This window comes from Cricetulus griseus, chromosome 4 (assembly GCF_003668045.3).
Source record: "Cricetulus griseus strain 17A/GY chromosome 4, alternate assembly CriGri-PICRH-1.0, whole genome shotgun sequence".
In the NCBI taxonomy this organism is placed as follows: Eukaryota; Metazoa; Chordata; class Mammalia; order Rodentia; family Cricetidae; genus Cricetulus; species Cricetulus griseus.
The window spans coordinates 193,384,221-193,399,820 of NC_048597.1; the positions used below are offsets into that span (position 1 = coordinate 193,384,221).

Below are 15,600 nucleotides of genomic sequence, written 5' to 3' on the forward strand. Positions count from 1 at the left end.
CAGCCCACAGGGTAATGTTTAATAAGGATAACCATAGTAGTAAGGTAAATATTATCCCTACTGAATATAACAGTTCAGGCACTTAAAAAACACAAGTTGAAATACTTCCAAAATAATTTTTCTAACTCAAAGCCGAAAAGCCCCAGCTTTTATCCTTTTCCCTGTAGCAGGTTAGAAGAAACAGGAACAAATGACTCCCTGCCTGCTTCTTTAAAAAACATAGCTATTTTAATGAATCAGGCATTAAGGATTACAAAATCCTAAGCAAAGAGTGTCAGATATGCTCGAAATTTCTATCAACATTTAAAAGGAGTTTTCTTAGGTTAGCAAGTGGTTCTCTGCAGATAATACTTTTCTACAATTTGCCCCAGCTCTTTCTTGTTCTACAATTTAAAATATGACATAACCTTTTATAAAAGCCCCACCATCAGCCTCTGTGATTAATACTGAGAAACAGATAAATGCACCACATAGGACATCTGTAGCTGTGATTACACTATTAACAGGTCTAAATTTTGGAACTTCTGAACTTGGAAAAAGTTCAAATTTAATTAAAAACTTGTTAGAACATGCTTTTTAAAAGTATCCAAATTTCCGGTTTCCCACTTTAAAAAAAGCAAAATTTTACTTCTACTTCTCATTTAGGCAATGTTTCTTCAATTCTATCTACCAGTAAATATAAGACTTTAAAAATGACTTACAGTAAATATCCGCCTGCCAGTTCGATCAAAAGTTACACAGTACACCGATGATAAGTGTCCAAGAATTCGTTTATGCATCTTCATATGCTGATATACTGCAGTTGGAACAAGTCGTTCAAGTCTGTATTTCCCATTCAGCTTCCTTGAAAACAGAGTATCCGCTACCAAGAAAATGGGGAATATAAATGTACTCCAGAAACAAACTAGGTTTCTTAAATTCAGATTTCTAGAATTTGTTTCATTTATCACATTTTGGCTTAGAAAAAAAATGCTTTCTATATGGCTCCTAGTTTAAAGTCTTCAAAATAATAAAAATAATTTAGTTCCGTAAAATAAGTATCCCCATTATCCTTATAAATAATCAAATCAAGTTAAGTGATGTATCCAAAGTCACAATATAAGCATAAAGCTAGGATTAAAACTCATACTCAGAGTTCTTTAAAAACAAAGCATTTTATACATGTACACACACACACACACACACACACACACACACACACACACACACTCACTCACTCTGTATTTTTTAAGGCTAAGAAATAAGGTTCCCGTACAAAAGCAGTTAAATCTGGACTCCTGAACTTCAAAGATTAATAATACTCAAATACTGTCTCCCAGAATGATTTCAAGCAAATCTTTCCATGAATGACAACAGAAGTCATTTGGTGAACTTGACTTCAAGAGCTGGTCTTCTGCTTTATGTGCTGACTCCAACACAAAATGTTCTCCTCTAACTCAATTACTACTTACTCAATACATCTATGCTCACCGATTATTGCTTTTAAAGGTGGCTGATTTCCCCCCAAAGCAATGCCAGCTATATTGGCTATTTAACTCTACAAGTTTCTCACTTGAAATGAATCAGAAAATTTCTTAAAATCAGTGTGTATAGTTTATATATACTATATTACATGTTATATATATTACACATACACAGACACACACAGTATGCTATTTAACTCAAATTAGAACCTAGCAATTATACCCTATATTCTATGAAACAAAATTATCTCATATATATTGTAAGGAAACTTGGTAAGGTTTTTCCACATGCAATTTTTAACTCACACTACCTCTGTGTGAGTCCTGCTGAAAAGATAACAAAACTACATGCATCACATGTTTTAAAGTAGCACTATTTCAAAGTAAAATAATATTATGCTTATGCATTCCATTACTAGAAAATCATATATTTGAATACAAGTTCCTACTGGTCACCTACAAATGATATTCAATAATTAACACCTGAAATCATCTACAAGTCATCTGAGAGCTGTAAATTAACTTAGTTAAGTTCAAGCAGGTTATACAATAATTCAGTTACAGGAAACTCAGTAAGTTGCAATGATGGTTTAGCCTCTGACATGTATGCTTATACACAAAAATAACCTGGTAACAAACCATCCAATGCTTGGCTTCAATTTTATTTTGTGGACACAAAACCAGTTATCAACTATCCTTAGAAGCAAAATAAAACTGTATTATTCAAATACCACAGGCCACTGACATCTCAGACTCACCTGTCTGTACCATAAGAAAATAACTAATGACATGCAACTCAAATGATGAGTGTTATCAAGATGTACTTTAATTTCTTCTACCCAAAACTTACAAAATGCTTAGAATTTCAAATTTTATAAGAATATTTAACTGTTCAGGAATGAAGACACAAGTGTTGGAGACAATTAAAATAACAAAACTATGATGTCACAAAGACTAGCAATAGTATGTACCAAAATTTTTAGTCATAACTTTTTAAAAAAGAGTTGCTAATTATTTATAAAATATTTTATGCATGAGAAAGTGTTACTGACTTAAAAGTGGGATTCACTCAATCTTCAAGATAACTGGAATTAAACTTAAGTCAACTGGAAAAACCCACCCCACTGGAACAGTGAAGTTTGAAATGAAACATCCTAGAAATACAAGAAACTATCTTTAACTACACTTAGTGACACTTAAGCAATTCATTACTTAGAACTCTATCCTATAGGAGGAAATATGCTTTCAACTCACTTATGAACTTAGCATCAACACTAAAGATATGACACAGTAAGGACAAGTTGGTGATTCAACCTTGTAATTAATAAGTATATATTAAAATACAATTGAAGAGGTCAAATTTGGGGAAAAAACTATCAGAGGTAGGACATTTTTTCAAAGAAAAGATAATATACGACCTCATATTTTTTTATTATACTATTACTATAATATCTATCTATCCTACTAGATCTAACTATTTCACTGAAAAACAGAAATTACCTTGTATTTCATTCACAAGCAAATGCAGAGCCTTTTAAACAAAAAGGAATATAGGTGAATCTTGGTTAATAAGATATATAAAGTTGTTCAATGTAATTCAGTTTCATGGTAAAAAAAAAGATAAATGACAATTATTCACATTTTAATAATGAGGTAATTATAATAATTTTTGAGTAAATGTCTCAAATTATAGAAATTTAAAAATTTTTACTACAGTAGAGAATCAATTTTCAAATGAGCATGGCTAAACAGATGCAAGGGGATAAAAAGCAACTGTTCCTTTTGAGATTATGTATAGCTTTAAGTGGAAATATAACTTTGGTTTAAAAATGTTTATTTTTCCTAATTATGGTGAAAGGAAATAGTTCTAAACTCTACCAAATAACACTAAATTTTTTTCCCCTTGGGAATTCTTTCTTATCACCCCAAGCCAAGAAGATAGGTAGACTAGTGAATTTCAAATGTTTCCTAACTTCATGTCCCATGATTAACACCTTTTCTACTCAAATCTACAATATTTTTACTTCAGAATAATCACCAACTTCCTTTGATACTGATCTACCAAGATTTTACATACACTTGTCTCATGTGGTTAAATATTAACTGTCAACATGAGCGGCAGGAAGCAGGTCTTCGGGTACACTTGTAAGGGATTGTCTATATTAAGGCTAACCTCTAGCAATGTTTGTGAGAGACTCTCTTGATCAATTAATGTGGGGAACACATTTTAATTGTGGATGGGGCCATTCCCTGGGCAGGGATCCTTGACTGCCCAGAGAGAGAGCAAGCTGAGCACTGGCATGCATGAATGAAGTCACTGTCTCAGTTTTAGATCTCCAATGCAACAGAACTGGCTATTTAAGTTCCTGATGCCTGATTTCCCTCCTAATGAGGCACTGTAACCTGGAATTGTGAACCAAGTAAACCTTTTCCCCATTAAGTTGGTTTTACCAGGAAATTTTATCACACCAACAGGAAACTAACCTAAGAGCTATCCCACTGCCTGTCTGACTTCATTTGTTACTTCTCTCTCCTTTCTTGGCTCCAGTAGCTAATCTGCTTCATTTTTCCAACATATCAGACACACTTCTACCTGATTTAGAGTATTTGCATTAGCTGTACCATCTGCCTACCATGCCAGAGAATCTTGTTTCTTCTTTTTAATCTTTCCTCAAATTTCTGTCACCTTTTCTATGAAACTCATTTACAAATAAAACCACATTTTTATGTACCATATTTATTTCCTGCCTCTTTCTATAACATACAACTTAACTCCACAGATAACATATTGTTTGTTTTTGCATTTAGTCTAAAACCTGGCTATTTCCAGAATAACACGTATTTAGTGAATTAATAAATAAGTAACATAGCAATAAAATAAGTTTAAGAATAAAATAAAAATGGAGGATACATGTATCTGATAAGTAAAAAGATGTTTTCTATCTCCAAATACTGCTTTGTATTTCAACTACTCTGCTAAATTGGCTTAATTTACAGATGAGAGCATAACTAAATTATGTTTACTCAATTTTCTGAAAATAAATCAGTAATGAAATAAAAAAATTTGGAAATTATTAGCCATTTGAAATAGGGATCCTTTTAACTACAAATGAAAAGCCCACAACATTATAATAAACATGTGTATGTAAAACAATACATTTATATGTAAGGTATCAAGCTGTAAAGTTCAAACCCATTAATTTCTGTATCACAAAGACAAAACTTCCCAAACAAATCACTTCTTTCTTCCAGCTATTTATCAACAATTGAGTTATTTTTCTAGCCACAATTATGGCACATAGTCAATTAGAAAATAAAGCATAATTGCAAAAGTACAATGCATAACCAACACCCAAAGGGATTTCATAAATTGTACAAGCTATCATCAAAAACTGTACTTTAACACCTATGCTATATTTATGTTCAAGCAAGTTACTTTGTTTTTCCTTTTATGGCAAATATATTCTTCTCTCGCATAATATATCCTCATTACTATTAGTACGCCCCATTCCTGGCAGTTCCTCCCCACCTCTCCCTTCCATCCTTATCCACTCCCTTTCTGTCTCTCATTAGAAAAACAAGCTAAGAGATAATAATAAAATACAACACAATAAGACATAAGATAAAACTACACACTGAAGTTGGACTAGACAAAGCAACAGAAGGAAAAAAGCCCAAGAAAAGGCACAAGAATTAGATTCTCTTTCATCTGCACACTCAGGAGTCCCATAAGAACACTAAACCGAAAGCCATACATAATACATAATACTGAGGAACTGGTGCAGACCTGTACATGCTACTTCAATCTGAGTTCTTATAAGTTTAAGCAAATTACTCTTTTCTCCATTTACATTATGGAAAATCATTTTCATTTTCCACAACATACTTGGCTCTTATATAATGCTGTCCTTTGACACATTTATCACACTTTGCAATCACTAGTATCAATTTTTCCTGTCTCACTTTCTCCCAATTCAGTAGTCCTCCTGAAAAAACAGTACAATATCTACTTTTAAGATTTTTGTTTACATTTCTCATTTAGTCTTTTAATACATCTGCTACTTTAATATACATTACAACGTGAGTTTCTGAGAGTGATCTCCACAGTTTCACATTTAAATGCTTAGTCACCAGGGAGTACAGCTCTGGAAAAAGTAAAAGGTTTAGGAGGTGTGGCCTTGTTAGGAGAAGCCTGTCACTGGGAGTGGGCTTTGAGGTACCAAAAACCCAAGCCAGGCCCAGTTCCTCTCTACCTGCAATTCAGGATGAAGCTCTCAACACCACACGCACCACCATGATGACAACGGACTAGACCTCTGAAACTGCATGCAAGTCCCCAATTAAATGTTTTCACTTGTGTTGACCTAGTCAAGGCATCTCTTCGCAGCAATAGTGACTAGACAGTGTTGGTACCGAGAGTAAGGTACTGATCTAATAGGCCTGACCATGCTATTTTAAGGGGGGAGTTTTGGAAGATGTTGGTTAGGACTTTGAAATAGAACAAACAGTTGGATGCTTAAAGTGGGGCTTAATGGGCCATCCTTATTGGAACATGGAAACAGTACAGAGACCCAGCTCAAGAAGCTCCAGAGAAGAAGAAAATTAGTAAGTGGCCTAGAGACCATTTTTATATTTTGTCAAATAATATGGCTGCTGTTGCCCTTGTCCTAAATATCTGCCTAAGGCTAAATTGAAGAGTTTTAGATTAATGATATTAGCAGAGGAAATTTCAACACAGCCTACTATGGACTGTTTTGCAGTTATTAGTGGTCACTCTTAGGCAGATCTATAATGAGAAGGAGCAAGCTGAACAAGGAAAAATTAAAATTTACGATTTGAGGAGAAAAAGAGCACCAGGAAATGTAATGGAGTTCAAGGAGATAAAAATTTTAAAGCCTGATGCTAAATAGAATAAAGGGAGATCTCAATGCAAGATTCCACCCAGCTAAGCTTCCAACTTGTGAAAGGGGATTAAAGGAAAGCTTAAGCAGTGAAAGAAACTATCAATAACAGAAAGCTGATGCAAATATAACTGAAAGAGAGATGGCCAAATTCTAGCCCCAGCAAGCAGAACTTAGCAGCTTTGGCCACACTGAAATGGCTTTAGAGTCAAGGATACAAGAAAAGGGCTGTACAATCTCCCTTTATGGCCAAGGAAAGTCACTGAGGCCAGGCATATGTCAGGGGTGTCTCTGCATGGAGACCCAGAGAGGCCACTACATCAAGCTGTGAAAGTGAATTTTTGACTGTGTTGGAGAGCCCAAGATGTAAAGATGCCAGAACCATGGGACAACTGCTGAGAAGAACTACAGACCAGTTTTGAAACCAGTCCAAGAATCAAGTATGAAGTTAACAAAGCTGAAAACGGTGGTGATATTTTGCCTGAAAATCAGAGTGCAAAGGTAGCTACGTTAGTTAGTTAGTTAGTTGGTTGGTTGGTTGGTTGGTTGGTTGGTTGGTTGGTTGGTTGGTTAGTTGGTTAGTTGGTTAGTTGGTTAGTTGGTTAGTTGGTTAGTTGGTTAGTTAGTTAATTATAGAGGCCAGGCAGTGGTGGTACACACCTTTAATCCTAGCATTCAGGAGACTGAGACAGACGGATCTCTGTTAGTTCAAGGCCACCCAGGACTACATGAAATTGATCTAGTCTACAAGAGCAACAGAGCTCACACAAAGGTGGTCTCAGCACTTGGGATCCCACGCCTTTAATCCCAGCACTAAAGAGGAATACAAGGTTGAAGAGACAGGAGCTCAGTACAGTCTGAGGACAAGATCACCATTTTGGTCTGAGCATTGGTAGAGGTAAGAACTCTAGTGGCTGGTAACTTTGCTTTTCTGATCTTCAGCTTTAACCTCAATATCTGTCTCTGAGTTGTTATTATTAAGACCAACTAGAATTTATGCTACAGAAAACAGTTGGAAATCTGAAGAGCCCTTTGACTTCAGACACGAAGACGTAGAATTTGGAGTTTGTCCTGCTAGTTTTCAGGCTTGCTTTGATGCAGTATTTTTCCACATTATGCTCCCTTTCCTCTCTTTTGAAAGGTAATGTGTATTCTGTGCCATTATAATATACTAGAAGCATGTGATCTGCTTTTTTGTTTGGTTTTACAGGGGGTTACAGTTAAGAGACTGTAAGTCTCAGGAGAGACTCTGGACTTTTAAACAATATTGAAACTGAAAGATTATGAATATTTTGAAGTTGGATTGTAAATACATTTTGCATTATGATTTAGTCACAATCGTATGTGTGCCAGGGAGTGCAATGTGGCAGTATGAATGAGAATGGGTCCCAGAGACTCATATTTGAATGCTTAATCACTAGGTAATGGAACTCTTTGGAAGTATTAAAAAGATTAGGTGTGGCTTTGGAGTAGGTGTCACTGGGGGTGGACTCTGAGGCATTAAAAGCCCATGTCAGGCCCAGTCTCTCCCTGCCTACAGATCAAGATATGTGCTCTTAACTGCTTCTCCAGCACTATGGCTGCCTGCATGCCCCCATGTTCACCACCAAGATGAAAACTGAGTAAACCTCTGAAACTTTTAAGTATTCAATTAACTTTGCCTTGGTCACAATGTCTCTTCACAGCAATAAAACAATGACTAAAACAACTTCCAAAGGCTTTTCCTCCCCCAAATAAGTAACCACTGCAACTAGCCTCTAAATTTTATTCATTCTCCTCTTTTCTATTAAACTATGATTAACAATTATGGTAAGCTAATCTATGCCATTACCAAGCATTTTAGTTTTACAATTAATGGCATTTTGATATTCCTGGGTATTTTTCATTATGAGTCTATTTTAAGATATTTTATTCTTGATTATTAACTAATTTTGAAGAAATTAAGAAATAAAAATATTTCTTTCAAGTCTCAATTTAGAATCATCTGCTGATAAACTGACATCTTTCATTATCAAGTTCTTACAGTTGGGTCAATTTTTTAATGCAGATGATTTTCTAAAATTTTTCTAAAATTTTCTAACTTCAGCAATGTTACCCCATTTTTTGTTATACAGGCATTAGCTGTACCAAGTTTAAGGAATACACATGCACAAGCACACAAACAGTTGCCACAAAACAGTATCTATGATAATCTTGGTTAACTACATTTTCAATGATAGTAAAAAATACATTTGCCAAAATCAACTGAATACTAAAAAGGCAGAAATACTGTTTCCCTCTCAATGTTTAGACTTTTTCTCCTTTTGGAAAGTACTCAGAAAAACGTACAAGTATTCAGGTTAAAACTGTAATAAATTACCCAAGTTGAAAGATCAAAATTAACTATAATTTGAAAAATATTTTTAAGATAAATATAACATTTGATGTACTACCTATTCTCCTGTAGGAAAGCTGTTTCCCCCTGAACATCAGAACTGGAGGCCCCAGAGCTCCAAATTTACAAAAGCAAAGTCTGTCTATTCACCTAAAGATTACAAGAAGTCAACTGCATGCAGATTCTAAACGCAGAGAAACAATTTCTGTGAAAGAACAATTAGAAGAGGAGAAAATGAAGAGGTAAAATATGTAACTCAGAAAGTATTTCAGTATAATTTGAACAACTCAAGTCTTTTTTTTTGGGGGGGGGGATGGAGTTCAAGACAGGGTTTCTCCGTATTGCTTTGGAGGTTGTCCTGGAACTCTCTCTCTGAAGACCAGGCTGGCCTCCAGCTCACAGAGATCCCCTTGCCTCTGCTTCCTGAGTGCTGGGATTAAAGGTGTGTGCCACCAGCGCCCGGTTCCCAAGTCTTTTTTTTTTTTTTATACAAAATAAGAACTCAGATAAGAAACATTGGGATGTTTTAGTAGAACTTTCAAATAATTGTACATTAATTTTATTATCCTACCTTGTCTAATTTAATTGTGACTATGGTTTAAAAAACAGACTTGAAAAGTTTCCTGGTATCCTCTAAGTAAGATTTACAATAATAAACACCAAAATGTTTCCTACATTAAATCAAAACAGAAACTGTGAATAATCTGTAACTAGGTTTCATTTTAATCTCCACAATGTCAAGAAAGGCTTTTTAAATAAGGCTTACAATCTCTGTAAATAAAGACTTTGGAAGTCTATGAAACTAAATTTTAATTACAACAAAGTGATAAAACTTTAAGAGCACAAAAAAACCAAATTATTGTATGTCCCATCTTCAATTTTAGTGAAATAGTTCTGTATTCATGACCAAACTTTCAGAGAGCAATATCCCTATGATTCCAAGTTCACTCTAAGCAAATACCTGTCTTTATAGGATAATACTGATCTCAGAATTTCTATCATATAAATATACTGTATGATATAAAGTATTTAATATGCTATTCATTTACATAAAATGGTATTTCAAGGGACGACAAAAGAGTTCTAACAAAAAGGATGTATGATACTGACAGTCAAAAACAAAACACTATTTATAATTCTTTAAGTCATGACACTAAAAACCATACATCAAATACAATGAAAAAAATGACTGAAGAAAAAACGGAAGCCATCAACATCTAGCCATTACAGCTAGAGAGGCTCATGGGAGAATTACTTCAATAATGTAAAATCTGGGCCAGAAAAATGGACCAATGAAGTTTAATCCCCAGGGTAGAATAAGAGAACGGATTCCTACTGGTTGTCCTCTGATCTTCACAGGAGCACTGTGGCAAAGGTATATCCACAAACAAAAATAAATGTATTTTTTAAAGTTAAATACTAGCAGATGAAGTTCAATAATGCTGAGAAATATCAATGCAGTATATCTGGAAATAATGGCTCATAATGGGTAACATTTACTGAGTGCTTTCCTAGAAACTACTCAAAGCACTTTGTATGCATTCATATCTTTACCATAAGAATCTATATGCCTCATCAGAAAGAAAGCAAAATAAATTGTAATGATCCCAACACTTTGGTGCCAGAATATACTCAATGTTGCTTACATCAACATTAGGACCAGGCGTCGGTAGCGCACGCCTTTAATCCCAGCACTTGGGAGGCAGAGGCAGGTGGATCTCTGTGAGTTCGAGGCCAGCCTGGTCTCCAGAGTGAGTGCCAGGATAGGCTCCAAAGCTACACAGACAAACCCTGTCTCGAAAAACCAAAAAACAAACAAACAAACAAACAAAAAACATTAGGAGCAGGGTGGTGGTGGCGCATGCCTTTAATCCCAGCACTCAGGAGGTACAGGCAGGCAGATCTCTGTGAGTTCAAGACCAGCCTGGTTTACAAGAGCTAGTTCCAGGACAGGCTCCAAAGCTACACAGAAAAACCCTGTCTCAAAAAACCAAAAAGAAACATTAGGAAAAAAGACTGAAAGGAAATATCCCAAACTATAATTTTTTTTTAAGCTTTTCTGTAATTTCCAAGCTTTCTTCTACTGGGTACAAATTCTTTCTATAATGTCTAGACAGATTAACTTAAATCCAAAGCTTGATAGAAAATACTCAGATTCAAGAAATGTAAATTTACTTAATCACAAACAATATTAAAAATCAAGCATATTGAAGAATATGAAGTCGGGCAGTGGTGGTGCACATCTTTAATCCCAGCACTTGGAAGGCAGAGGCAGGTGGATCTCTGTAAGTTTAAGGCCAGCCTGGCCTAAAGTTTGAGTGCCAGGAGTGGCTCCAAACCTAAACAGAGAAGCCCTGTCTGAAAAAAAAAAAAGAAAAAAAAAGAAAAAGAAAATATATTATGCTACAGAAAATGCCCAATGCCAACTCTACATGAACTGAAAATTGAGTATTATAAGAATTCATATATTGGTGGGTACAATGGAACACCTGTAACCCCAACATAAAGGAGACTAAGGCAAAAAGAGTGCAAGCATAAGGCTAGCATCAGAAGACAATGCCTCAAAAAGCAAAAGCAGTAACAAAAAAATTCACCTATCACATATTCTGATTTGTAAGCAAGAAGATAAACACAACAGGCCCTCAATTTTGGTAATTGTGGGATATTTGATCACACAGTGTGGAAAATGTGTCATTGTTTTATTTTGATTGACTTAATAAAGAGCTGAATGGCCAATAGCTAGGCAGGAGAGGATAGGTGGGATTTCCAGAGAGAAAGGAACTCAGGAGATGAATCTAGGCTCAGGAGAGACACAGAACAAGTCCAGACTCACAAAATGGAGTTGTTAAAAATCCATGTGGTGGAACTTAGGTAATAGAAACAGGTTAATTTACACTCTAAGAGCTAGTTGGGAACAAACCTAAACTAAAGGCCAAGCTTTCATAATTAATAAGTCTCCATTCCATTATTTCAGGGCTGATGGCCCAAAAGAATGTCTGACTATATTTGGCTTTACATTTGATTTATAAAATCTCTCACTGAGAGGCTAGCTCAGTGGGTAAAGTGTTTGCTATGTATGCATAAGGACCTGCGTTTGGAACAGGTCACCCACATAAAAGCCAGACATGATGGCCTCAGTACTGAGGAGACAGAGACAGTGACATCCAGGAGACCTGCTGGCCAGTCAGCCTAGCACAACCAATGACAGATCCTGACTCAAGAAATGAGGTGAAGAGCAAGAGTAGGACATGTTACTTCTGGCCTCCACATGTGTATGCATGGGTTTGTCCCTGCACATACATTTACACAGGAATACTCCCTACCCAAACACACAAATTCACTGTGCTTTTAAAGTAAGGTAGATCAAAGATAGTTATGTTCTATTTTATTTAGGAAGCAAGATTTAAAAGGGAACATCTAATTCACTATAGACACATGAAAATTGTTCTGAGGTTACTATTAATAAAGACATTAGCAGAAAATGACAACCTAAAAATCCTAACTTGAAGGCCAGCATGTGGCAAATATTTCAACATGATTTGGTTCATTTCTACAGCACCACCTGGAGCAGAGGAAGATAAATCACATAATGAACAGCTCTAACATAGCCAAAGATGATGATTACAATATCAGAAGGACAATCCCATAATCAGTTTAATAATAATTAAGAGAGGTAATGAGGAATAGAAGATGGAAATAATCTCTTGGGCAACAGAACAACCATGAAAGCTTTTCTCTTTATTTTACTAATATAAATAAAAGGATTGGTATACTTAGGAGCTAAATCCTCACATGTTCAGTTTTTGTCTTTAGTTGTTTAAAAAAAAAAAAAAAACCAACAGATTTAGTAAATACTTTAAGAGATGAACAATTTCTAAAAAAGAAAAAAGCAGCAAAGCAGGTGAAATTTTAGGCAGGAAGAAATGATAATCCCAAGAATTATACAAAAAGTTTCATGAGCAAAGTACATAAGGAATAAAATGAAAAAGAAAAGATAATGACTATAATTATTACTAGAAATGGTATTTATTTCCCATTTTCTTTACTAGAAATCAACCTGATGCTACTTCAACTAGAAAATACTGGTACATATAACATATATACCATGTAACAATACCATGTAACAATACTTTGTTTTTTGGTTGGTGCTGGGGATCAAACTTAGAACTACCTTTAAATGTCTACCCTTAAAAAGTTATATAGTTTTTCTCTATGTCAAACATCTCAGTCATTTAACTTTGAGCCAACTAACATTTACAGAGCACATATGAGCCACGTGTAGGCAACAGGATGTTAATAGAGAGAGTTAACCATTGTGAAGATTGAATCCAGCAAGGAAGACAGGAAATGAAGGCTTAACAACATTGGTGTAGAGTATTATTTTAACTGGACAAAGATGCATTACATTTATTTATGTTGCAGAATATTACTTTAACTATATAAAAGTATGTTACATTGTTTGTGCTGCATTTACTTAATGATTGTAAGGATGTGTGTTTAATTATATAATAAAGATGTGCTGCATTGCCTGCCTAAGGCACCTGACTGGTCTAATAAAAAGTTGAATAGCCAATAGCTAGGCAGGAGAGACATTGGAAGGGTAGAGAGAATAAATAGGAGAAATCTAGGCTTGAGACGAGAATGAGGAGAACAAGAGGGACACACCCAGTGTCAACACGAGAAGCAGCGAAAGTAAGATACACAGAAGTAAAAATCCCAGAGGCAAAAGGTAGATAGAAAATTTGGAATATATAGTAAAGGCTCCAAACATATGGAGAAAAATTCAAGTAATTTCTCTAGAAATCTAAAAACTGAAAAATAAATAAGACAAAAAATATTGACGGGGGAAATATATTTCCAAATTGAAGGAACAGCATGTACAATGGCCTCGGGGCTTAAAAAGGCATTAACAAAGTAGAGACAGGAGATGGCTCAGAGGGTTAAGGGATTTGCTACCAAGCCAAATACCCAGAGTTCAATCCCCAGGTCCCACATGAGGAAGAAAAATCAATTGCCACTAATTGTTCTCTGACCTGCATACGAATGTGTAGTAGGAAATGCACACACCACACACAAACAAAATACATTCCATTAAAAGAGTCAGTTACAGAGTTAGACAAGTGATACAGGTTTATAATTCCAACTCTGCAAAGTCAGTCTGAAATGCAGAGTAAGATCCTATCTCAATAAAATGATGAAAAAGAAAAGGCCCTAAACATAGTTTAGTATGATTAGCACACAAAATACAAAAGGACAAGTGTCAAGAGAAAAAATTAGAATACGTGATAGATGCATTGTAAATAAATTCTGGTGAGAATGTGTCTAAGGTCTTTAAGGAGAAATTGGAGATTTGCTTTAAGATAATTTATTGTGGCTTTTTCTCTTGGCAGCAATGAAAATGAAACTGTAAAGAATGCAACTAAAAGCAAAAGCTAATTTAGTGAAATAAATCCAACTATTCAAACTACAAAATTTGGGGTTATGGATGTAGCTTAATTGGTGGAGTTCTTGTACAATATCTACAAAACACTGAGTTCCATCCCTAGCACAAGATAAAGCAGGTGTGATAAAAGGTACACACTTGCAATCTCAGCTCTCAAGAGGTAAAGCGGAGAGAATGGCAAATTCGAAGTCATTCTCATTTATAAGTCTAACACACAAAGATTCCTATAATTTTCTTAAGGAACCGAGTACCTGATTTCACAATACATAAAACTTGGCAGAATATACCACACTTCATTATTCTTACAGTTCCTATACTAAGGCACACTTTCAACAATTACAACATTCAGATAATAAATGGAAACAGCTGATATCTTAATGCATAAAGAATTTCATAGAAGTAACAGGGCGCTATAAAATAGTGATATAAAGGAACAGGGTGCTATATTATAGTGATATAAAGGCAAATGCAGAAGCTGCAAACCAAAGCAACCAGAAAACGCACTGAATTGGTTACCACGCCTACAATTTGGTTTCTTTGTTAATAAAAGGGGTCTCTTACAGAGCTGCTATGAAGTGCAAATGACACCACTTGTTCTGCAAACCCAAAGCTATTTTACCCTAGCATTTATTTACATTGACTGTTCCTAAGCAATCAAAGCATTATGTGTTACAAAAGAAAGTAATTTTGTAGGAGACTATTTTTTTCATGGAGTCTTACTGGAGGAGCTAAATAAAGCACTAACGCCTATATAAAAATCAACTCAGCCAGACTATGAACTTCTTAATTTCCAAAAATCTTCCCAGGAAATGTTCAAACATTAAATTCAAAGGATTCTTGAAGAGATTGAAAAAGTTTAAGACCTAATGAAAAGATAGCAATCTGTTTCATGTAAATGGTGAGTACATCCTTAATTAGTAGTTGAGTTACTTTAAGAGCACTAAACTATGGAAACTGCTATTTTTCAAAAACTTACCCCTTTGTTTTGTCAACCATAACTTGAAATGGAAATTTTAAAAAAAGGAACTTTGGTATAATGCAAATATATCTCAGGAATTTTTGAGAACTATTCTATTTTATAAGGAAAAGAAAAAAAAAAAAAATGAAGGGAAGAAAATGACCCTAGAGGGACAATGCCCCTTTCTGTTTACAGAAGATAGAAACGCGAAAAAAATTTCATTGTGCCCAATGGAAATGAGAAATAAAAAGATAAATTAAGAAACAAATGGCAATAAAAAAAGAAAATAGCTAAGTTTGAAATTAAAAATCACAAGCTGTAAAACTGTTACACTAAAACTCTGATGAAGAAAGCTCAAGAAAATGACTTGTGAAAGGAAAGCAACTATTAAGAAAGCAGGTTGCAATGACTGTGTTTAGGTTAAGAGCACTAAGTGAGAAGTAATTATAGAGGAGTAAAGT

The 15,600-nt window shown here is 34.9% G+C and overlaps 1 protein-coding gene across 1 annotated transcript in view; it reads right to left on the bottom strand.

The window, feature by feature from the left end:
• Positions 1 to 15,600, bottom strand: part of Phip (pleckstrin homology domain interacting protein) — a 116,481-nt gene that overhangs the window by 87,565 nt on the left and 13,316 nt on the right. The window contains exon 6 of the mRNA XM_035444226.1: positions 702 to 862. Coding sequence (XP_035300117.1) covers positions 702 to 862 — 161 coding nt within the window. The remainder of the gene's footprint in view (positions 1 to 701; positions 863 to 15,600) is intronic.